We start from the raw sequence: 24,961 nt of genomic DNA on the forward strand, positions 1-24,961 counted from the left end.
AAAGAGTTAAGCTGGGAGCCCTGAAATGTTTTCACCTGTGATCATCCATGTTTTCTTCTATTGCACAAAAACAAAAGCATATGTCATATTACTATTATTTCTGCAATAGAGGTTTGAGAAAAGTAAAATTAGAAATATAAATATCCCTTATGTGAAATGCTTGAAATTTTTTTATATTTTACAGTTTTTCAGATTTTAGAATATTGTCATAGATTTTGCTATTTGAACAGCTCTGGTGAGATTTCAGATTTTGGATTTTCAGATAAGAGTGCTCAACCTGTAGTTGTTTGGCTGAGGCCAAGATAAATGGCTCAAACTTCATCTCCCCTCTCCTTTTTTTTTTTTTTTTTAACTTTTTAGCTGCCAAAGAGTGAAGGATGAAGCTGTCATATTTTTTGATCCTGGTGGTCTTCTATTCTGCAGTCAGTGCAAATTTGAAGATGGTGTCAAAGAGAAATTCAGGTAAGTTACTGGCAACTTTTCATATTCAGTCAATGCCTTGTAGTTTTTGTGAGCATTCTGAGGGCATCTATGTCTTTAACGAGTATTATGTTTAACCAGAAGCACTTTTACCAGTTATATTGGAAAGCAGCCAAAAGGAAAATGAAGTTTTTGCCTACCACTGAGAAAATGTTGGATAAGCAATAGAATTTGGATAAAGTTCAATGACCAGTGTACTCTCTATGGACAGTGAAATGTTGAAGACCTACTTAGAGTTGTTTATATTTTCCAGTAAATACATGCTGCTGGGAGAAAACATTTACAAATAATAAGATAGGAAACCTTTTCATATATATACATATATATTCATACACACACACTTTGCCTTCTAATTGAGTGTGTGACTTTTCATATAAAATCTTCTAATAAATATGAGTGAGCTTTAGTGCCTCATATTTTTATGGAATACCTGGAAGGCCAAAATTGAAGGCTCCAAATTAAAAAAATTATTAGTTAATTGCCTGAAAAGAAATAATTTGAGAAGTAATATCCATTCTTAGAATATGGCGGTCAAGTATGCAACCTTGATTGTACTAAGAAATTAACTGTAGCCAGTAAATATCTCAATCAAAACTGAACTCTTGTTTAATAACAGTTGCATATGTTTTGGCTATTCTACCAATAATTCCAAATCATCCATAAGATTTGAAGCATTGACATTTTTTCTATAATTATTTCCTAAGACAATGAGGAATATATTATTATATGGAAACAAGATGATGCTGGAAGTTTCTGTTGGCTTCTAATTCAGTTATTTCTGATAATTAAATAAATGTACTTAATTTTTTCATTGTCTAAACTCCAGGCAATAAAGCACAGGCTTACTTTGTGAAGCAATAAATTCTATGTGAGGATTAGAGTTTATTAATGTTTATGTTCTAGGGGAAGGATACTGCTAATTGAAATAGCTAACAAATAGTGCTCCTCTGTGGATGATATATTGTTAAGTTTTTCACAAAAGTAGGTCACAGGTCATACAATAGCAAGGTCATACTCAAGCCTAAAAGGATTCTGGAATGGTAAATGTAGGGTCAATGTATTAGCTTTTTCTGCTTTACATGCTCATATATTTTAATCACTTTGGTATAATTGTGACTCTCTTTAGTCTGTATTTGTGTTCAAGATTTTACCAATCATCTCTCTAAACTGGTTTATCATTCCTGACTGCCATTTCCTTCCTTCCTTTTCAAGTCACATTTTCACTTTTGATCTTGGTTCAGATTGATTGCTGCTGAAATAAAACACTTGGAGGGTTGCCTTGGTAGCAAATGTAACCTGTTGGACAAGATCCCATTTTCTTCATGTGGTTATGTCATAATTTATGTAGCAGAGTCTGAAAGGTAGAAAAAAGAATCAGGGGTTTAATAAATCATTAATATTATAATAGCTTAATTTATGTAAAATACAAACCAAAAATAAAACAAAGAAAAAAACAAGAAAATCCCAGGTGCTATCTATGTATTCTGTTTTATTACTTAGGTTTGCCTTTTATTCGTGATGAGAGAGGCTAACACACTCAAGTATATATGTTTGCATACACACATATGTAGAATGTAATCACTAAACCACATGTAATATTCAGGGATCTACTTTTTACTTGTTAAGTGTAAGACTTGTGGCATTTTACTTGAATTTAGCTTTGATTTATGAATGTGTACAAGTATAATCAGCTACATGAAAGAAACATTATACAAAAACAATTCTACTTAAAGTATTTGAATGATGTCAATGTTCTTTCTCCCCTCCCTTAGTCGTCTCCTCCAGAGAAATTGCAGTTGTGATACTGGAATACAACTTGGCAGTTGGAATGTCAGCTTGGATGCATAATTGGTCTTTTGCTTTTACATGCTCTTGTTTCTCATTATGGTGTTTACTGAGTAGGCAAGTTGGTGTGTGTTTGTGCTTATCTGTATGGGATTTATGTTATTTAATTAATTGGGTTAATAAATTAGTTTCATAAATGAAATTGGGTGTGTGATGAATAAGACATCTAAATTGCCCATAGGTGATGAAATAGAGGTATTTGGAAAAGTTCTTTTATTCTCACTTCTGCTTAGTCAGCCTTATCAAAATCTTCCTTTCTAGCTCTACATTTCTGTTAATATTACGAATGCATGTAGAAAATAGACTTCTTTACATTCTAGTTATGAGTGCTGTTTGAGTTGCTTTATTTCTTAAATATATTTTAAAATGCTTGGGTAAATCTGCTGTACAACATTTGGATTCAAATAGTTTATGAGGGAGGTCCTTTGCCCTTTGCTAATTAAAGATATCTGGGTTCAAACATCCATAGTTTCTCTTTGTGGTTCCCCCACTACCCATGGAATTCAGAGCTTCTATTTTTTTCCTCGTTTCCCTTCCCCCAAGTTGAAAAATAAAGAATGATTGTGCCACTTATGAACTAGCTATGACTGCTTTGTGCCAGATGTGAAGCCAGTTATAATTTCTGTGCCATTCACTGTAGACAGGGACCCCTTTCACTGAGTTCCATGTTAATAGTGATGTCAAGAACTGCTCTTATGCGCCAAACAGAATCAAGGCATGAAACTTCCCAGAATCAAGGCATGAAACTTCCCTCTGAACGTAAAACACAAGGAAAATGTTTAATGACAGATGAAAATACTTTTTCTCTCAGTATTAGGAATGGGGCCCAGAGCTTCATGCATGCTAGGCAAGTGATATACCACTGAGCTATACCCCCAGCCCCAAAAATTCATTAAAAAATCTGTTTTGTTCATATATTGGAAATAACACCCTACTTTGCAGGTGATGTTTAATGTTTAGAAATGACAACATAGGGAAGTGGCTCAAGTGGTAGAATACTTGCCTTGAGCTGAAGAGCTGAGGGACAGTGCCCAGAGTTCAAGCCCGACAACCGACAAAAAAAAAAAAAAGAAAGAAATGACAGCATAGGCTATGTTTCTATGTGATGCCCAGCCAGCATTCTTGGCTCAAGAAAGAGCAAAGATGAATCTGAGACTGTGTCTAAGGCCTGGTTTCATTAAAACCTTCCAAAATGCATGACAGCTCATTTTAAGGATTGTAACAAATTGGCCAAATAAGAGTCTATTCTTTTTTATAGAATACTTATCATGTCTGTTAGTCTTTACATTTTCTATGTTTAAGACTACATATGTTTACAAAGCCTATTCTATGTTTAAGACTACATATGTTTACAAAGTCTACTTAATTTAAAGGTGTCATTTTTTTTCTGGTAAGAAATTGGCTTCTATCTTGACAAAGGTCAAAGGTAGAAATGTCTAGTTCTTTATCCAGTAGAGGGCACGTGTGCCTAAAGTTAATTTTTAAATAGAATGTATTGGAGGAATTATTGGCCCTCAAAAAAGAGACCAATCAAGATCTTCTACTAAGCTGTTTTTTAACCTGAAAACTGTGTCCCAATATTATAATATGGATTTTTGTTTATTACTTGGGATATTAAATGGTATTTTAAGATGTTTTCTGTTATTGCTCCTTCACAAAATGCAAACTCTGTTATGCAGTTAGTGGTACTCAAACCTCCCAGCTTGGATCTCTCTATCAGATGACAAAGCATCCATTTCATGGTAAACTACGTTTAATTTTGAACCCAAATTGAGCCATCTTTCAGTCAGCTCAGCTACAAGATGACTATAGCAAACAACAGCTATGTGACCTGCTGTGGGAAGGAAAATTGCAAAGCTACTAAAATATTTGAATCAGCTAGAAAAATGGAATTCCTATAGATAAGGAGAATGTGAAGACCTGCTGAAACACAGTGTGTACTTAGACATGTATTTTCGATTGACTTACATGGAGACATTCAATTCCATGTAACAATAGAACAGCTTTATTTGAGGCTTTGGCTTACAGGTGTGTAGAATTATAGAGTTTTCTGCTTATTGATGAGTAAGTAGAGGTTTAGTTTCACCAAAAATGTATTGCCTTTACAATTTCCAGTTAGATAAGAGGAACATCACAAAAGCAGAAAAAGAGTTATATGAACCAACGTTTCTGGAACAGTTAAAGTCTTTCAAACCATTTCCACGTGTAAATAGAATAAATACGCTTGTAAAATAAAGTTATATAATTTACAAAAATACTATTAAATATTCTGTTTTGAATTCTTCATAAAGAGATAATAAGATGTTTTAAATTGGTGGGTAGAAGTTAAACCTGGTCTCAAAATTATTATTCAGTAGTGGAATATGAGATAACTGGACAAGAAGTTAAAGGATCAATAAGTTGCTATTGAAATTTCCTTTCCTAAATTTATACGAATGAGATAAGATCAAGGAGAAAAATCCCCTTCCATGATCTATTCTTAAGTTGAATGGGCCAATCTGAAACTTGATACTTGGATATTTTTAATCTCTTTAATTAGGGTGACTTCTCTGGAGGAAACTCTGATTGAAGGAAAATGAAGCTGTCTTGAAAAGATTGATTAGGTCACTGGAAGTGTGGTAAGACAAATTCAGAATATAAGGAAGTTTAGAGCAAGTTGGCATAGGCAGAGGTAAACCACAATAGTCAGAAGGAACTTGTGTCCTGAATCTAGAAGAATTAAATGCTTACTGAAGCAGATGAAAGAGACATAATTTTAGAGCTCTTAGTCATTGGGTTATATATGGCCATAAGCATAGCTTATTATAAATTCTTACTGTACATGCAGTATTCATCTAGGCCTGTGGGTTTTGGAGGAAGGAAAATAAAATTCCTTCAGTCAGGAATACTTAATCTCATGGAGATAAATGAATGATACACACTAGAATAAATGAATGATTAATAAAATGATGGTAATTGAATGAAACACTATAATAGCTATCAAGATGACCAGTTTTTAGATAATATCCATCCATGGAAGTGTCAATATTAAATAGTATTGAGCAAAAAAGCAGAATAAAATAATGTTATTATATGCATTTTCACTAACCAAAACTGAAATAAAATTTGAGAAACCATTTCACATTTATAATCAAGTGGACTTTGTTCCATAAGGTAGCTTAAATATCTCTTAAAAATAAGAGATCTATGGCTGGATATGGTGGCTCATACCTATAGTTGTAGCTTCTCAACAGGTAGAGACGAGAAGGATTATGGTTTAAGGCCAGCCTGGAGAAAAAGGAAATGAGACTTCCATCGCAATGAAAAAGCTGGGCTTACTGGTGTATGTCTGACATATCAGTTATGTGGGAAGCCTAAGTAAGGATGATCACGGTCCAGGGTGGGCCAGGAAAAAAGGCATGACCTTACCTAAAAAGTAACTGAAGAAAAAAGGACTGGAAGTGTAGCTTAAGTGCATTTGTTTTCTTTTTGGCTTATCCCAAACAATGATATTTAAGAGATCTAATGAGCTGTAATACTCTTACTGGGAAATCTTTATATATGAAATACATGGAGAGGCTGGGAAGGTGGTTCAGTGGTAGAGCGCTTGCCTTGCATGCAAGAGGCCCTGGGTTCGATTCCTCAGCACCACATAAGCAGACAAAAACAAAAAGCCGCAAGTGGTGATATGGCTCAAGTGGTAGAGCGCTAGCCTTGAACTGAAGAGCTGAGGGACAGCACCCAGGCCCAGAGTTCAGGCCCCACGACCGACAATAAAAAAAAAAAATACATGGAGAATAACAAGAAAATTTAAGTTAATATTAAACTTATGTGACAAGCTAGAGGAGTGAGAGAAGCACAGGGTCATTCATGGACATTTTATAGATGAGGAATGGAAGCAAGCCTTAACAGTCAAGAACCTGAGTGGGCTGGAAATGGCAGAAGAAGCAAAGTAAAGGGACCAGTGTAAGTGAATAGGTAGGGATTTCAGTGAGTAGGGCTTTGGTGCCTAGGGAGGAGCACATCAGCCAAGTAATAAGCAGTTGAGGGAACTAGAGAAGCCAAACCTAGTTACAGAGGCACCCACATCTTGGTTAGAGTGCTAGAGATTTGTTTTGAATTGAGTTTTTCAGTGATAAATGATGTCTTTTGCAGTAATCTGCAGGGTAGATTGCCAAGGGTAGCCAGGCAAGGGAAAAAGAAATCTAAAATGATTCTCTGACTTAGGTATTTTTCCTATAGGAAGACAAATGGAAAAAAATTATATTTTAATTTTTTCTCAGCTTTTAATTTTGTAACATTTCAAGCCCATGGCAAAATTATAAGAATAATACAATGTCTACCTATATATACTCTTCATATTTATTCCTAGCTTTTATTATAAATGGGTAGTGGATTTTGTTAAATGCTTTTTTTGGTTCTATTGAATGGTCAGATTTATATTTTTACTTTGATGTTTTTATATTGTTAGTTACATTGAAGATTTTAAATGTTGAGTGAGCATTCCCTTACAGAGGTAAAACCTACTTAATCATCATGAGCTTTTATTCGGCTGGGTTGATTTAGAGATATTTAGTCGTTTTGTTGAGGATTCTTGCATTTATACTCATACATAAATATATATATATATGTGTGTGTATATATATATGTATAATAAAATTGCCCTCTAATAGTTTTTGTAAGGCTTTCATTAGTTTGGTATCACAATTGTGTTGACTTCATAGGATGATTTAGGAAATGTTCTTGCCACCTCTGTTTTCTTAAATGACATGATTTCTTCTCCAAATAATTGGTAATATTGAATGCTGAATTAATCTGAACATGGAGTTCTCTGTGAGACTTGAAAAATATTTTTGTTTCTTTAGTAGATACAAGGCTACATAGATTTTTTTCCTCTTCTTTCTTGAATCTAGTAATTAACAACTTTGTAAGGGTTTTATCTCTTTAAATTTTCTTTTAAAATTCATTGGCATAGAGCCATGTATAATGTTCATTTAATATATTTTTAACATCTGTAGGATCTGTAATGTCCCCTTTTTCATTCCTGATACTGATTTTTGAATTTTTCCCTCTTGATTAGTCTTCCTTAGGGATTTATCAAATTTATTATTCTTTTCAAGAGCCATTTTGACTTGGTTAATTTTCTGTGTTGTTTTGGTTCAATTCGTTATTATTTCTTCCTACTTATTTGGGCTAAATTTACTTTGCTTTTAGTTCCTTAAGGTAGAAAATTAAATCATGGATTCTAAACCTTTTTCTCCTAATGAGGGAATTTAAAGCTATATATTTTGATGTAAGTACCATGTTAACAGTGACCCAGAAATTTTGATAGATTGTGTTTTCTTTTTCTTTTTCTTTTACTTCCTTTCCTTTCCTTTCCCCTTTCCTTTCCTTTCCTTTCCTTTCCTTTCCTATTGTTTTAGTCTGTCCTGAGGCTTGAACTTAGGGCTTATGCACTGTCTCTGAGCTGTCTCTCGGCCTGGGCACTGTCTCTGAGCTCAAGGCTAGTTCTCTACCACTTGAGCTACAGAGCCACTTCTGGCTTTTTCTGAGTAGTCTTTTGGAGATAAAGTCTCATAGACTTTCCTTCCTGGGCTGGCTTTGAACTGTGATCATCAGATCTCAGCCTTCTAAGTAGGTAGAATTACAGGTGTGAACCACTGGCACTTGGCTTGTGTTTTCACTGTTATGTAATTAATTTTATTTCCATTGTGATTTATTCTTTGAATTAGTTATATAAAATATATGCTATTTAGTTTTTAAATATTTAAGATTTTAATGCTTTAAAATATTAAATTATTTGAGTGGCATATAAAACATAATCCTACATGTTAATAATGTTTTGAAATCTGCCTACCTACTCATTAAATTATTTGAGCTGACATATAAAACATAATCCTACATGTTAATAATGTTTTGAAATCTGCCTACCTACTCTAATGTTTATATTAATTTGAATGTATCCATCTCATCAAATATTACTATTACTTTATGGTGATAATTTTCAAAACCTTTACTTCTAGCTTTTATGAGTGTGTTGCGAATGTGTATTATTAATTCATCATTTTAATTTAATTCCATTATATGTATGTGAGGAATAAAATGCACAATTTATCCTTTTGAAATCTGTTGAGATTTATACCCTAGCATATGACCCTCATTGAAGAATATGCTGGATGTTATTACATAAATATCGATCAGGCCAAAGTGTTTGGCAACATTTTTTATCTACTATTTTTATACTTGTGCAATCAGTTAGAGAATGTTAAGTTACCCAATTACAATCATGGGTTTGTCTTATGGGCCCTTTACCTTTGTCTGTTTAGCCTCATGAAATTTGAAGCTCATGTTATTTACTTACAAATATTTAGAATTGTCTTGTCTTCCCTAAAATTACATTCTTTATATTCTCTCATACCATTTTTTGAAATTTACTTTTTCCAATAAATCTGTTTTTATTGACATATGCTCACTGTTTTTATGGTATATAATTTTCTGTCCTTTTATTATCAAGCTATTTAGTTTTAAATTTAAGTCTCTTTCATAGACTGTGCTTTGCTTTTTATCCATTATGACAATTTAATGTTTTTAGATAAAATGTTTAGTCTGTTTTCAATGAATTTAATTCTTGTTATGTTTGAATTTAAGCCTACTATATTTCTGTATATTTTCCATTTGTCTCTTCTCATTTTTAATTTTTTCTTTTATCCATCCCCCCATTTCTGATTTATTTTGGTTAACTGACCAAAGTTTTGTAATCCATTACATGTTCCTTTCATGAACTTCTTTATGAAGGGCAGAAGTCACAAACTACGGCCTGTAGGCCAAATCTAGCCCATTGTCTGTTGCTATAAATAAATTTTATTGGAAAACAGTCATATGTTCTCACTGGCACATTATCAGTGGCTGCTTTTATGCTACAAAGATAGAGATGTTTGTTGCCATAAACACTATGACCTAGAAAGCAGAAAGTATTTAGTTCCAAGCTCTTTACAAAGAATATTTTACTTATTCCTGCTCTAGAGTACATGCAGCCCTAACTTTCCAAAGTTCATGCTGAGACAATATTATACCTTACACCTGAACCATTATATTTTCTACACCCCCTCCTGCCTAGCACTCCCTGCCTTATCATTCTTGAGTCCAACACCATAATTTACATGTTCCAATCACGTTTTGCTTCCCAGTTCACTAATGTAATAACCTTACAGTAGCACAATTCTGTTAATGCAACCACTTATCCTTTAGAGTTTTGTTGTCCTATCTACATATGATATGAAACTGTCTTACTCTGTCATTATTTTCATCTTAAACATTTTTACTTTTGTATTTATTTGAGACATATAATATAGCTTTAAGAAATCTTCCATTTCCTGTATCAGGAACAGAAAATCTTTCTGTTTTTACCCATTTCTCCCTACTTTATCCTGTTATATGAAAATAAATCTTTGCTAAAAATATCTTTTATAGTTTCCCATAGTTGCTGTTTTTGAGCTCTATTACAATTTGAATTTACTTTTTTTGTACTTGTTCTGGGACTTGAACTCAGGGCCTAGGTATTGGCTCTGAGCTTTTGTGATCAAAGCTAGCACTCCACCACTTGAGCGACAGCTCCACTTCTGGCTTTTTGTGGTTAATCAGAGATAAGTATTTCACAGACTTTCTTGCCTGGGTTAGCCTTGAACTGTGATCCTCAGATCTCAGGCTTCTGAGTAGTTAAGATTACAGGTGTGAACCACTGGTGTTGAGGTTTTACTTTACTTTTAATAGACTTTCTTCTGGGTTTATGAAACATCATATAGTATAGCAGATATGCTGGAAATAAATTCTCTTTTTATGTGAAAATGCTTTGGTTTCATTCTGAATTTTGAGGCTACTTGCTGTAGATATAGAGTGCTAGTTTGACAGTTTTATTACTTAAAGGTGTCATTATATTGCTTTCTGGTCTGATCTTTCTGAAGAGAAAGCTTAACCATTCTTCTCATGTATACATTGTATGTATTATGCTTTTTTTTTTTTTTTTTTGGTCGGTCATGGGACTTGAACTCTGGGCTTGGGCACTGTCCCTGCACTCTTCAGCTTGAGCTACAGCGCCACTTCTGTTTTTCTAGTGGTTTTTATTGGAGATAAGAGTCTCAGGGACTTTCCTGCTTGGGCTGGCTTTGAACTGTGATCCTCAGATCTCAGCCTCTTGAGTAGCTAGGATTACAGACGTGAGCTACTGACACCCGTTATGCTTTTAACCTGGCTGTTTTTAAGATTTTTATCTTTGGTTTTTCAAAACATTGTGTTTGTTATATTCTCTATATTTACTTCACTTAGTGTCAGGTGAGCTTTTCAAATCTTTAAGTTGAATATTTTCATCAAACTTTAGAAATGTTTATTAGATTTCAAATATCTCCTCCTATGGTTCCTATAATAACTATATTTTCTGATTTTCTATTGTCTTTTATGTCCTGACATTCTGTTCATTTTATTTCAATATTTTTCTGTTTTTAAAACTAGAAAACTTTGTGTTTATTTGAATATTTTTACTATCTTTAGTTGTACAAAGGAGTTGCCATTCAACAAGCAGTTTATGAATACAGTACGTCTTGATCAATTAGAATGGCTAGCCCCATTCTAATTAGAATGGCTAATATCAAGAAAACTAGCAATAACAAATGCTCATGTGGATGTGGCAATAAAAGTAGCTATATTACACTGTAGGTGGGACTGTAAACTTGTTCAACCACTCTAGAAAGCAATGTGGATGTTCTTCAAAAGACTAAACATAGCACTAATCTATGACCAAGCAACACAATTCCTGGGCATTAATCCAATAGACCACAAACAAGGCCACACTAAAGCTACCAGCTCAACTGTGCTCATTGCAGCATTGTTTACTATACCAAGAAATGGAATCACTCAGATACCCCTCAGTGGATGAACTGATCAAGAAAATATGGTGTATATACACAATGGAATTCTATTCAGCCATCAGAAAGAATGATATTGTAACATTTGTAAAGAAATGGAAAGACTTGGAAAAAATTATATGAAGTAAGTCAACCCAGAAAAACATAGGTTGCAGGGTTTCCTTCATTTGTGGTAGCTATAAAACTACAAGTAAACATGCTGGATGGTAAGCAAGTGGTTGCAAATGAATTAACTGAAGTAGAATAGACTCTATGGAGATTGCAAATAATGTAATATTTAAAAACTTAGACCTAGAAAACTATTGTTTTGTTTTCAAGATGATCCAACCCTTTTTCTGCTGACTTTTACATACTCATCTACTGAAAATTTCATTTCAGTTACCATTATTTATTCAGTTTTGGAATTTCCATTTGCATCTTTTTCTATAACTTAAATTTCTTTCATTGATATTCATGATTTGTTACTCCTTCACTCATCAAGGTCATATGTTCCTTTATATCTTTGAATATATTTATTGTAGCTGCCTTAAAGAGTTTTGCCAAATTTGAATGTCAGTCAAATTTAAATCTCCAGGTTGTTTTTTGACTACATTTTCCTTGATGTGAGTAATGTTTTTGTCCATATTAAGTGAATATTTTATTGTGTGCTAGTCTGTTGATAACATAGTATAGGAATGCTAGATTTTGCTGTTTTCTGAAGTAGTGATAGTTGTAGTAGCAGCTCAATTACTGTTTTTGAACTTGTACAGTTTTGATTTAAAAGGTTAAAGCAGATTTGCGGCTATCCCTTATTTGTTACAATCAACTATAACTTGGTGAAGCTCAACCTTTAAACATTTCTGTCCTGTATCTCGTTGGAGTTTGATTATAGGCTTTGCTACAGATAGTCTAACATAGACATTATTCTATGATACAATTGTTTCTCCTAAGGTGGCACATTTCACTTTAGCACTGCCTGTTCTTTACCATCACTCTTTCATTGTTAACACTGCAGTGGTCACTCCCTGATGAGAAGCCTTTTGTAGTTTTGCCCTGAGCACCTTTAGTCTAGTCCTCATTCAGGGACTCTGGGAGAGCTTGCAAATAGATTTCATGGGATCTCATCTGTGAAGCTTCCATTTATTGAAAGTCTCAGCTAGCTGTGACTGAAAATCCTGACCTCAGACTGTGGCCTCCTACTTGATCCTCCTTCCTATTCCTTCTTTGTAGTTAGGATTACAGATACATACCTTCAGGTTGAGTTTGTTTGATGACATAGTATTACATTAACTTTTTACGTGCACTGAGGCTGGCAATCTTTCTGATCCGTGACTCCCAAGTAGCTAGCATCACAGGCACAGATCACCATGCCAAGCCAGATCATTCCAATTCATACCCTATACCAAAGAGTTCTTCCTTTTGTTCTGTTCCATATTTGTATCTCTCTTTCCCTGCCACAAGTAACTTCCTTTTCATTAATGCCAAATACGTTTGTTTGGTTTTGCTATTTTACAAAATAGTTTCAAGATGACTGTATGAGCACCACTGAATGGATACACAACACACTGAGCAAACAATGCACATAATATTTTGTCATTCTTTTGGTCCTTAGAATTCATCCTAATAAAGTTATATAGTCAGAGTGATGTGTACAAAAGTTGCTTAATTCATTTTCCCTTTTGGTTATGTTATTTAGTTGATATATAAATAAAGATAATCTGAGTCTGTTCCTACACAATTTCTTTTTGTCTTTTTAAATTGAATTTCATGTTTAACTACATTTATTAGATATTAATTGGGGAAGAGAAGGGAAATAAAATGCTGAAACAAGGATACAGGTTGACCCATTGTAACAAGATTTACAAGAAACTGTGTTGAAAATTACCTTTACAAATTGCAGGTGGAGGGGGTAGGTGGGGAAGTAGGGAGAGAAGGGATGGTAGGGGAAAAACAAAGGAAGGGGAATAATGCTTGATAGGAAATGTACTCATTACCTTACTCATGTGACTATAATGGCTCAGTACATTATCTTTACAATAAAAATATATGAAAAAAGAAATATTAGAGGAAAATTTAGTACTAAACTAAATTTGAAAAATAAATTTAAATTGAAAAATAAAAAATTAATAAAAAAGAAATTTACAATTACAAAGAAAAGAATAAATCCAAGTCCAGTTTTCTTATTTACATCTTTTATCTGGTTTCACACATCACCCTGATTATAATAAATTACATTCTGGCATTTCTTTTTTGCATAAATCAATATATATATATAATTTCTACTTGTTTCATACCAAAAGATAATAAAGAAAACAATTTTTCTCTATTTTCTCTTTATATCTTGGAAATCAATGAGTTACATGTTTCATCAGTTTTCATCTTATCAGTTTATCATGCTAATATGAAAATAGAAATTATCTTGTATTTTTATTCCCTAAATTAAACTATCATTAAAATTAATGTAGCCCTTTCTTATAGTGCAATGTATGTGTATATATAAATATAATGTACATAACAGAAATCTCTGTATTTTTCCAAACAAAATTTTATGATATATTCTATGCTCCAACTTGATTTGTTACTTCAAAAGTTATTTGTAACCTTAAAACTTTGGCAACAAACATCTTATTCATATTTTAAGTATTTTGTAGCATGACATTGTATTAAATTAAAAATTAAATCTTTCCTCTTATTTATGAAGATTAGACTTCTTCTTTTTTTTTTTTTTTGGTTGGCCGTGGGGCTTGAACTCTGGGCCTGGGCGCTGTCCCTCAGCTCTTCAGCTCAAGGCAAGCGCTCTACCACTTGAGCTACAGCGCCACTTCCGGTTTTCTGGTGGTTTATTGGAGATAGGAGTCTCACATTCTCTCCTGCCAGGGCTGGCTTTGAACCGCAATCCTCAGATGCCAGCCTCCTGAGATCTGAGCCACCAGCGCCCGGCTTGAAGATTAGACTTCTGTCCCTTGGTTTTACCATTTCAAAACAAGGCTGCAAGAAATATCCTATTAAATACATCTTAGTGCTCTAGAAGAGCAAATGTTTTATAGGATAGATTCCTTGAAGTGGAAATGTGGAATCAATTTTTTATTTAACCATTTTAAAATGCTAATAAATTACTCACTGATGCCTGTTCCAATCCATACTTCCACCAGTATGTTGCTGTTCCTTTGTCAGTATACATTTTATAACTATAACTATATATTATCTAAGAATTTTTCTAACCCAAAATCAAAATGAAAAATATCTTACTGTTTGTTAAAATCATAACACGAGATTCAAAGAACCTTTGAAGTGTGTGTGTGTGTGTGTGTGTGTGTGTGTGTGTGTGTGTGTGTGTGAAAGCGAGAGAGACAGACAGACAGACAGACAGGCAGAAAGACAAACAGATAAAGAGACAGAGACTTAGAGAAAAAGAAAATCAGTAGCAAATCATAGAGAAAAAAGACTGTCTATTCCAAATAACTACAGAGAAGAAAATATGAGTTAACAACTAATTTGTTATTATTTTGGTTATTACATAATATCAATAATATATGATATGATTGAAACATTGCTGTCCTTTATGACACTTATAGCAATGTGTATAGGTAATTAGCCTAGGCAAAACAGTTAATGAGCTTAAATGTTGACAATTCTGAATATAATTTCACATGAGGATCTTGTCCAGTTTTGTATCATCATGTGAATACAAGCTTGATATCATATTGGTTTTTGTTTTTTAAAAAATTAAAAATTTTATTGTCAAGGTAATGTACAGAGGGGTTACAGTTACATAAGAAAGGTAGTGATTATGTTTCTTGTGTATCTTCACATTGGATTTGTTTTTGTCCATCCACAAGGTTAAAGAGAAGTAACAACAATTGAACCTTCTATTAATTTTGATGTTAGAATTTATCCATATCCACAAGAACAGCCAAGGACTGCAGTGATTGGGCTCCTTCCTACTCTGTTGTTTGGAATGAAAGGATATTGTATTTGCTGGAGTGGAGAGGAACTTTGAATGCCTGTTATTTCTGCTAGGGTGAGTTTCTATCATAACCCAACTCATGTAGGCATGTCAGGGTAAAGTGCATCCCTTGTGGTTCTGCTGACTTCTACAGGTGTAATTTGCCCTGAACAAAATACGTGCTCTGAAAAAGTACACCCTTAATGTCTACTGTAGTTTTGTCCTGGGGGAAAGCTGACTCCCAGAGATTTCTTAAAATATGCATGCCACCCCTAGTCCATCATGAAAATACTGAACATGTAGTTTTAATTTTTCATATTCTAATTCTTGCCCTATTTTTGCTTCCATATATTTATTTAAAACCACCATAGAGAAGCACAATGTTGTGTGAGGATTTGCCAGGGCTTTTCTCCTCTGAAAGAAATGCTTTGACATTCAATGACCTTCCCTCAGGCTAAGAAGAGTCAGGCCCTGCTTCTCCCTGAAGCTTTGACTTGGGAGAGCTGTATTTACGTGTGCTCTTCTAAATGGCTACAGACAAAAAACACATGGTTTTAAGAGGTTTTCATTAACCCCAGGAGATGAATGACATATATCTGGCATCACTGCTTTGTAGAGAAATAGGATATTGGTTGCACAATACTAAAGTCTGTTAAAGAATGTCATAGAAACATGACATTTTTAATACACAAAATACATAAGAAGACTTTTGCTGGTACCTCTAGATGACACAGAAATAGGCAAGATATGCTCTTCACTCCCAAAGAACTCAGTAAATCCTAGGGGAAGGGAAAATCTTGAATTGTCTATTAATGTCTCCCAGGCACTTCACTATATTGTATCCTCATAGAAAAGCAGTAGTATAGTCAGGTCCTCCTCTTGTTTTATAGATAGAGAAATGGAGGCATAGAATGGCTTGATGATTGACTACTACTACATAAGTAGTAAGTGGTAAAACCAGAATTTGGGCCTAAGTTGATATAAGTCTAGAAGTATCTCTTATAGACTCATTTTATGCATGCCAGCTTTGACATTCACTGAGGGATGGTAAGATTACCTGAGACCTTTCCAGGTTTCTGATCTTTCACTGATTTCAAAGTTTGTGCTCTTGTCATTATCATGTCTTCTTTACAACTCTTACAAGAATTACAGATACAATTTAGATGATGGAGATATTACTAAGAGTAAAGGTTGAAGTGGGAATAGTGATTGGGAGGAACAGCAGGAGAAAATGTATGGATATAAACTATATGTTATTTTTTGCATATTATAGAGACCAGGTTGACTGGTGGCTCATATAAGAGCCAGGTAGTTGGGAAACATTTGCACTGAAACACAGAGCTAGACAGATGGTTTCTTAAATATATGTCCTGTTTTTATTTTTTTTGAGGTTTGGTCATGGGGCCTGAACTCTGGTCCTGGGTGCTTTCCCTCAGCTCTTCATCTCAAGGCTAGCGCTCTACCACTTGAGCCACAGCACCACTTCCGGCTTTTTTTCTTTTTGCTTATGTGGTGCTGAGGAATCGAACCTAGGGCTTCATGCATGCAAGGCAAGCGCTCTACCATTGAGCCACCTTCCAAGCCCCTATGTCTTGTTTTTAAATTCTAGGACATATATTGGAAGTCTAAAAAGAAATATGGTTGAGGTGAATCAGATTTGAAAGTGGAAGCCAAGATTGATGGAGACCTTCTAGGTTTGGGCTAGTGCTTCCATTCACCTGCTTTCCATTAGGAATAATATAAAGGTCCAATCAGAGTATTTTCAGCTCTGAAAATGTATTTTGACTGAAAGAAATCATTGAATAAGGCATCACTCTCAATTGTCAATCAAATGAAAGCTTATTTCTTTGTAATGTTCAATCTTCAGCCTTGGGGAATTAATGATTTTAAAGAAAAGGAATTTATTTCTGTCTTCGCTTCACCAGCAGGTGGCACTGGAACACATTCCTTCTATTGCTCTGAAGCAGTGTTTTACCATCATAGGACTGTCTTCAGCCTGAAATTAGAAGGAATAACAGGTTTTGTCAGCACCATAGTGTGATCGGTCTGATCTTTACATATGTGTTCTGAGTACTCCATCTCCCCATGATTTTTAGCTATTTTTTTTGCCAGTCCTGGGGCTTGAACTCAGGGTCTGGGTGCTGGCCCGGAGCCTTTTAAAAAAAATAAATAAGTTTTTTATTGTGAAAATACTATACAGAGGGGTTGCAATCACATGAGCAAAGTAATGAGCACCTTTCTTATCAAGCATTGTTGTCTCCTCCTTTGTTTTTCCCCTACCATCCCTTCCCTCCTATCTCCACAACTACATTCCCCCCCCCCCACAACTAATTTGTAAAGTTTGTTTTTTGACATAGCATCTTGTACATCTCATTGTTGCAGTGGGTCAACCTATATCCCTATTTAAACAATTTGTTTTTTCCCTTCCCCTCCCTAAATTATACCAACATCAAATGCAGTGAAAACAGGGGCTATACCATGGGAGAGGGACATACAAAACAACAAAGAAATCATCTTATAAATATGTTAGAAACAATCACAAGAAATAAAAAAAACATTTGAATACTTATCTTGGGGTTCATTTCACCTAACGTCAACTTATCTGACCTTTTCTGCTTGTCTCAGACATATACTAGATATTGCAAATAAGGGAAACCAGGGCCTCTGTTTCTTTGGGCCTGGCTTACTTCATTTAATATATTTTTCCAAGTCTTTCCATTTCCTAACAAATGGGGCAATGTCATTCTTTCTGATGGAGGCATAGGATTCCATTGTGTATATATACCACATTTTCTCGATCCATTCATCTACTGAGGGGCATCTGGGTTGGTTCTATATCTTAGCTATGGTGAATAATGCTATGATAAACATAGTCGTGCTGGTAGCTTTAGTATGGTCTTGTTTGTGATCATTCGGGTAAATGCCAAAAACTGGGATTGCTGGGTCATAGGGGAGCTCTATGTGGAGTTTTATTGTCCTCAAAGAAACATCTGCCCAATAAATAAGTGGGCTAAAGACTTACAGAGAAACTTCTCTGAAGAGGAAAGAAGGATGGCCAATAGACATATGAAGAAATGTTCAACCTCTCTAGCCATAAAAGAAATGTAAATCAAAATATCATTGAGATACCACTTCACCCCAGTTAGAATGCCTATAATCAAAATTTTCTAGCTATTAAGAGCTACTTTGCTTAGGTTCTTGCTGAACCACCTCTGGAGCTTTCCATTTTTCTTGAAGAAGGTGACTGTGAGGCATACTTCAAGTTAGTTGCCAAGCAGTTCTTCAAATTTACGATTCAAAGGTAAATACACAGTGGGATGCTGGTATGTCACACCTATTATTCAAGCTACTTGGGAAACTGAGTAGACTGAGAATCATGATTTGAAGCCAGGCAGGCAAGCCCATGAAACTCTTATCTCCAATTAACCACAAAAAACTGAAAATGGAGCTCTGGCTTAAGAGGTAGAATGCCAGCCTTGAGCAAAAAAGTCAAAGGGACAGTGCCCTAGCCAGCTACACACACACATACACACTCACACACACAGGTGGAAGCAAGGCAGAATTATGAGGCTGGCATCCCCCCTGGCAGTCTGTTCGAATACCCTTTTTTCTTTCTTGGGCAACTAGTCTTAACCAAAGCTGAATAGTATCTAAAGGATTCATGAATTTTTAAAACTTTATTCAGATGTTTCTTGCTCTTTCGTAAGCCACTGCTAGTTTCATCTTTTAACCAAATAGATTCATATGTTGGGACACAAATGAACAGTTAATGCTAGTGGATACACACTTTCCCATCTTTCCATATTTAGTAGCTACTGGGTTGTACTAAAGTTAATTCTCAAATATCTTCCAGATCCTCCTCACTCTTCTTTCTACCTACTGTGGACCTAGTTCAGCTTGTTATAATTTGTCTCCTATAAGGTTACACAAGCCTGGAACCCATCTTCATGTCTTCAGATCTCCACCCCTTCTATACTCCCATACATTCCTGAATGCTTGGAGGTGGTGTTTTTGTTATTTAATGATATGCATGCAGTGATTTATATTCATGTATTCAGTCATCTAATAAATATTTGTAGATCAACAACTTTGTACATTTTCTTTTTTTCTTTTTTTTCTTCTTAGTTTTTATTGTCATCTATGTGCATGACATAAAACTCTACTGAATAACTAGTATATGTCCGAGACAAGCAGAAACAGTCAGATAAGTTGATGTTAGGTGAAATGAACCCGAAGATTAGGATTCAAATGTTTTTTCATTCTTGCTATTGTTTCTAACATATTTATAAGATGATTTCTTTGTTGCTTTGTATGTCCCTCCCCCACAGTATAACCCCCATTTTCACTGTATTTGATGTTTTACTGTATTTGAGGGGAAGGGAAAAAACAAATTGTTTAAATAGGGATACAAGTGGACCCATTGCAACAATGAGATATACAAGACATGTGGAAAAAAGACATTTTCTGATGGAACACACACATTTGCTTTTCCATTGTATAAAGGATAGAATTTAAATGCCTATGGTACATAATATCCTTCTATTATTATTCTTTAATTAATCTAACAATTAAATATTCCATGCCCATAATATGCTAGGCAATATCCTAATTTTATATAAAAATATAAATAACATTATATATATATATATAATATATATATATATATATATATATATATATATATATATATATATATATATATAAAAGTTAGGAGTTCAAGCCCCATGACTGACAAAAAAAAAATAAAACAATGCTGGAAATGGGGTTTGAAGGTAGGCACTTGTACTTAATAGGTAGGTACCCCATCCTGAGACCTGAGTGTTTTATGTATGTATGCATGTATGTATATATGTATGTACTATATGTGTATTTATATTTATGTAAATATCCTTAAGTATGCAGATACTCCTAAAATTATTATGGGATTTTTATCACAAATTGAAGATTGTGAGTTGAAAAATGCATGTAATGTATTTAACCTTCAGAATATCATAGCTTAGCAAAACAGTAGACTGCAGAGAACCAGTTGTTTGACCCCTCACAGTGCATGTAGCAGACTGGGATCTGCAACTGCCATTAACCAACATCATGTGAGATGATCATAGTGTACATCCCCAGCCCAAGGAAGAAAAGCACCCCAAGTTTAAAGCACTTTTTAAAATCAAATATCTATTCCTTCTGTGCCATTATAAACTCCAGATATCATAAGTTGAGCTATCCGTAAGTTGATGACATTTTGGTCCCACTGTCCCCTATGTTGTTTTCTGTACACCTCTCATTAGATCATACAGAAGCCATCTTGAGTTATCATTCTGAAAAAGAGTTTTTCACTTTCCCAACTCTGGGCATTTCCTCTTACACTTTTTTTTTATTTGTAATTCCCTTTCTGCTTTCACCAACTTTTGATAATACTGCTCATTTTTAAAGGCCTAGTTCCAATTTTATTTCCTCTGTGTATTTTTTCTTGGGTTGGCCCCTGCCCATCTAATTCTTCTGGCCAGAATTACCTCTCCTTTGTATTGCTAAAGTGTTTTGTTTATACTTCCATACTAGAATTGGTCGCATTGTGATTTAGTTATTTGTATGTTCTGTCTTTTCTATTGTGAAGTTTGGAAGGCATAAATGGTTTCTTTGAAATTTCTATGTCTAGTAGATTGCTATGCACAAAAAGAGACAAGTGTGTTATTAGATGACTGAATAAATCCTTTTGGATTTCTGTGCCTTAACTGAATTGAGGAGCAGAACATTTGAGGTAGGAAGTTGTTGAGCAACTTAGAGTTACTAAGTATTCTACCAATCACAGTTTTCATTTGTGCCCCAGTGCAGCTTGTCTTTGTGCAGGCTCTACTACTTTAACAAGGAGGATTTACCACTGTTATCAGTCCCTCAATCCCCCCTGTCCCACCATGAAACACCATCCTCATCTACAGAGCTAACATTTACTTTTAGTTCATAATGAGCATTTGGAGGTTGTAAAGTTTAAAACAGGATCTGGCTATGAACTCTAGACTGGCTTCAAACTTGTAATTCTCCTACCTCATGAGTGCTAGAATTTTAGTCATGTACCACCACCCGGGGCTTTCAATGAGCTGACTGTATAAACAACACTCACATTAGCTCAATCTATTCAGTACTCAGTGACTGGCTTATGTATGCCTCATGTGGTATATGAACTAGCTATGGACAGAGAGCATGAAAGTGCAAGTAAGATTTGTGGGCTGGGAGAAGGCAGACTGATTGATTTCACTTTATTTTTCTTAAGAGAAAAATACTGTCCATATGGCCTGGAATTACAAAAGGCCTCAATAAAATGCTGTGTAAATGAGCAGCCAATAACCTTTCTGAGATAGAGGCCGTGAGATCCCATATTTAACCTATGCCTTTGCTGCAAATTATTAAACAAAACAGTAGCAATTGCAGAATTGGTGATGAACAGGCCTTAGACCCACTGTGGTGCAAACATTTGTGGCGCTGTTTATCCTTACCCAGCATAACTAGTTCAATGATAACATGAAAGAACTAGACCCCCAATTGTCAGAAAAATAGAAGGGTCTGATTTTATCAGCATGTTGCTATATTAGCCAGGTCTAAAGTAGTCTCTCAACTTATCTTTCCACTTTTGTTCAATGCACCTTCCAGCTCTTTGAGCTTTTCCTCTCATTCCAATTTCTCTTTTGATATTGAATCCCAGACCTCCTTTACCCCTCTCTATTTTATTCAATCCTGAAGTATCATTCTCAACTCCTTTGTGTTTTGTTTCATTGCTGTTTGACCAAAGCTGTTGCTGCCAATTTCAGTTTATGTTGAATTCATTCAATTTTCTTGAAAAGCCGGACAATTAATGAGCAAGAATCTAAAGTGTGATTTTGAGTGTCGGATATCTACCCTGATTAGCTATTGAATGTCATAAAAATGAAAACTCTTTGGCAAAGGTGCTTTTAGCACATATTTCTTTAAAATTTACTCTTTAGTCACATGTAATTTCTCCTTCCTTTACTAGTTGTTCTGGAGTAGAGCTATGAAATACAGAAAATGGGGGTTACCTGCTCTTCCTGCTCATTAGAACAAAAATTCACTTCTGATGGATATTATGACCAGGATGTTATATAGAAACTACTTTGATGCTATGACAATTTCTTGTCAGAATATTTGTTTTCTTTATTGTATTCTAGTCTGGATGGGATATTTCCATATCTTCCTATGGTGTCAACTAGTGTTCTGAGGCTCAGAATGTTAGACTTACTTTGGTTTAATACCAAAACAAGGAGCATGAACAGGTTTCTGTCCTGGATAATCTCCCTTTCCTCTGTTCTAATTCAGTTTTTAGGAATTTTACCTCTGTCCTTTAATTTACTGAATTTTATGATCAAGCTTGCTGTACTCTCTACCCCTCCTGGGTTTTATTAGAAGTGACTTATATCAACAGAGTGCTTGGATCCTCCTCTTCACATTTGCTTGGTGCCCTTTCTGTTGCTCTTAGTAAGGGCTTTGCCTCCCATTTTCATACTCTCAATTATTTATGCTGCTTTGAATGTCCATTTGGGAAGGCAAGAAGCCACAAATGAGGGTTTGCATTATTTTGCATAAAATTAACATGTTGATTTTATACAAACCCATAGGTTACAGGTTAATTTACATAAACTTGGCACTCAGGAAGCACAACCTTTACCTCCTCAAAGAAAAATGAAATCATTTGGAACAGTTAAATCCAAGTATATTCAAACCATCAGAAAATGAGTGCAAATTGAAGCTATGGTCAAGAAAAAGGTCCAAAGGCTCTCTCCCCAGTGATGAAAACCCATTGACAGCATACCACACAAGTGCTGGGCCAGGTGAGGTAGCAACTTCAGAACAAAGTACATAGCAAGTCAGCCTTACAGCTGGGCGCTGATGGCTCATGCCTGTAATCCTAGCTACTGAACATGCTAAGATATAAGGATCCTGATTCAAAGCCAGTCCAGGAAGTAAAAGTCTGAAACTCTTATCTACAAGTAACCACAAGAAAACCATAAGTAGAGGTAAGACTTCAACTAGTAGAGTTCTGGGTTTGCCCAGAAAAGCTCAGGGATAGCGCCCAGGCTTTGAATTTAAGCCCTAAGACTTCCCCCTACAACAAAGTCTGCTTCTTTAATTTTGTAGTGCTTTTTAATTGTTAGGAAAACAAAATCTATTCTTTTGTAAACTTCTGCTAGTAGCTCCTGATTTTTGCTCCCTAGAATCGGATCCATTTTAATCTAATGTGTAATCCATAGATAGTGCTTAAATAAACATATGAATTATCTGAAGTTGAAACTGTGTGTGTGTGAATATACGCATGTATTTATAAACTTTCCAGAAATTTTTAAGGAGGCATATGATCCCCATTCATCATCAGATTCCTAAGCATATTACATTGTATTTATACAGTTAAATAGGACCCAACACTCTGAAACAAATTAAGCGACTTAAACCTATGACTGTTAGGAAGGAGAATTTAGATTTTATACTTTCAAGAGGTACATATTACCCTTCTGTTTAGTTTCTACTCTTACTGTGTTTAAAGCATTTTGTCTTCTCAATTTAGAATAAAAGAAAGAAAATCTCTGCCTCTCCTTTAAGATCACACTAGTTTCTTGGCTGCCTCATGACAAAGAATCTTCACCTGGAATCCACACCCATTTTTTAAAATTTTATTTCATTTTGTTGTAAATGTCCTATACAGAGGGATTACAGTTACATAAGTAAGGTAATAAGTACATTTCTTGTCAAATATGTTACCCACTCCATTTTTCTTCCATTATCCCTCCCCCGATTTTCCTCCCCTGCAGGTTGTAAAGTTCATTTTCAACATAGTGTCTTGTGAGTATCAGTGTTGCATTGGTTCAACACTTGTCCTTGTTTTACCATTTTGTTATTTCCCTTCCCTTCCCCAAATTAGGTAAACAAGACACAGTGACTACTGGGGATAAACAAAAGGGAAAAAGAAGAAAGAATTTTTCTAAAGAAAGAACTTGATACAGTAAATTGACAACAACAAGGTCAATAACAAAAAAGCATCTCTTGCTTCCATATCTTGGAGTTCACTTTGATTAGTATCATTTTATATCTACATGACTATGTACATTTCATATATACCTAGCTATTGAGCTATTGTGATCTTCTTCTAGGACTATCTTAGACATATACTAATACTAATTATTACAAATGAGGGAAACTATGGAGCCTATGTTTCTTTGTACATACATTTTATAACTTATCTAATTTATCTATGTAATAGTTCAAATTTTGAAATTAATTTAAGCACAGTGACTACATTTCCTCTAACTGGAGAAAATTAGCAACTTTTATTAACACTAAAGAATGTTTTAATTGGAGTGAAGTGAATTTTAACAGAGCAAATATATTCTTAAAGAAGGCCACTGAGATGTATTAATTCAATTTCATGAAGTTATATGTATGAAAGCCTTCAGACAAATCTTTCTCATTTCTGATTGACCAAGGTCTTTCTCCCTCACACATGTACTCTCTTTAATTAATTAATTGATTAATTAGCTAATCAATCAATTAATTAGTTAACTAATTGATTAATTAATTAATTCTTTGGTCGGTCATGGGGCCTGAACTTTGGGCCTGGGCAATGTTCCTGAGCCCTTCAGCTCAAGGCTAGTGCTCTAACACTTGAGACATAGAGCCAACTTCTGTTTATTTTTCTGCTTATGTGGTGCTGATGAATTGAACCCATGGCCTCATGCATGCAAGGCAAGCATTCTACCACTGAGCCACCTTCTCAGCCCCACATGATACTCTCTTAATTCACTATACTTAATTGTACATC

The 24,961-nt window shown here is 34.7% G+C and overlaps 1 protein-coding gene across 1 annotated transcript in view; it reads left to right on the plus strand.

The window, feature by feature from the left end:
* The first annotated feature begins 356 nt into the window (after window positions 1-356).
* Il1rapl2 (interleukin 1 receptor accessory protein like 2) overlaps window positions 357-24,961 on the plus strand; it is a 1,053,788-nt gene continuing 1,029,183 nt past the window's right edge. Inside the window, exon 1 of the mRNA XM_042688187.1 lies at window positions 357-462. Within this exon, the coding sequence (XP_042544121.1) occupies window positions 378-462 (85 nt within the window). The 5' untranslated portion in view covers window positions 357-377. The remainder of the gene's footprint in view (window positions 463-24,961) is intronic.

The sequence above is a fragment of the Dipodomys spectabilis genome, unplaced genomic scaffold, assembly GCF_019054845.1.
Source record: "Dipodomys spectabilis isolate Male_0828 unplaced genomic scaffold, ASM1905484v1 ptg000113l, whole genome shotgun sequence".
Lineage (NCBI taxonomy): Eukaryota > Metazoa > Chordata > Mammalia > Rodentia > Heteromyidae > Dipodomys > Dipodomys spectabilis.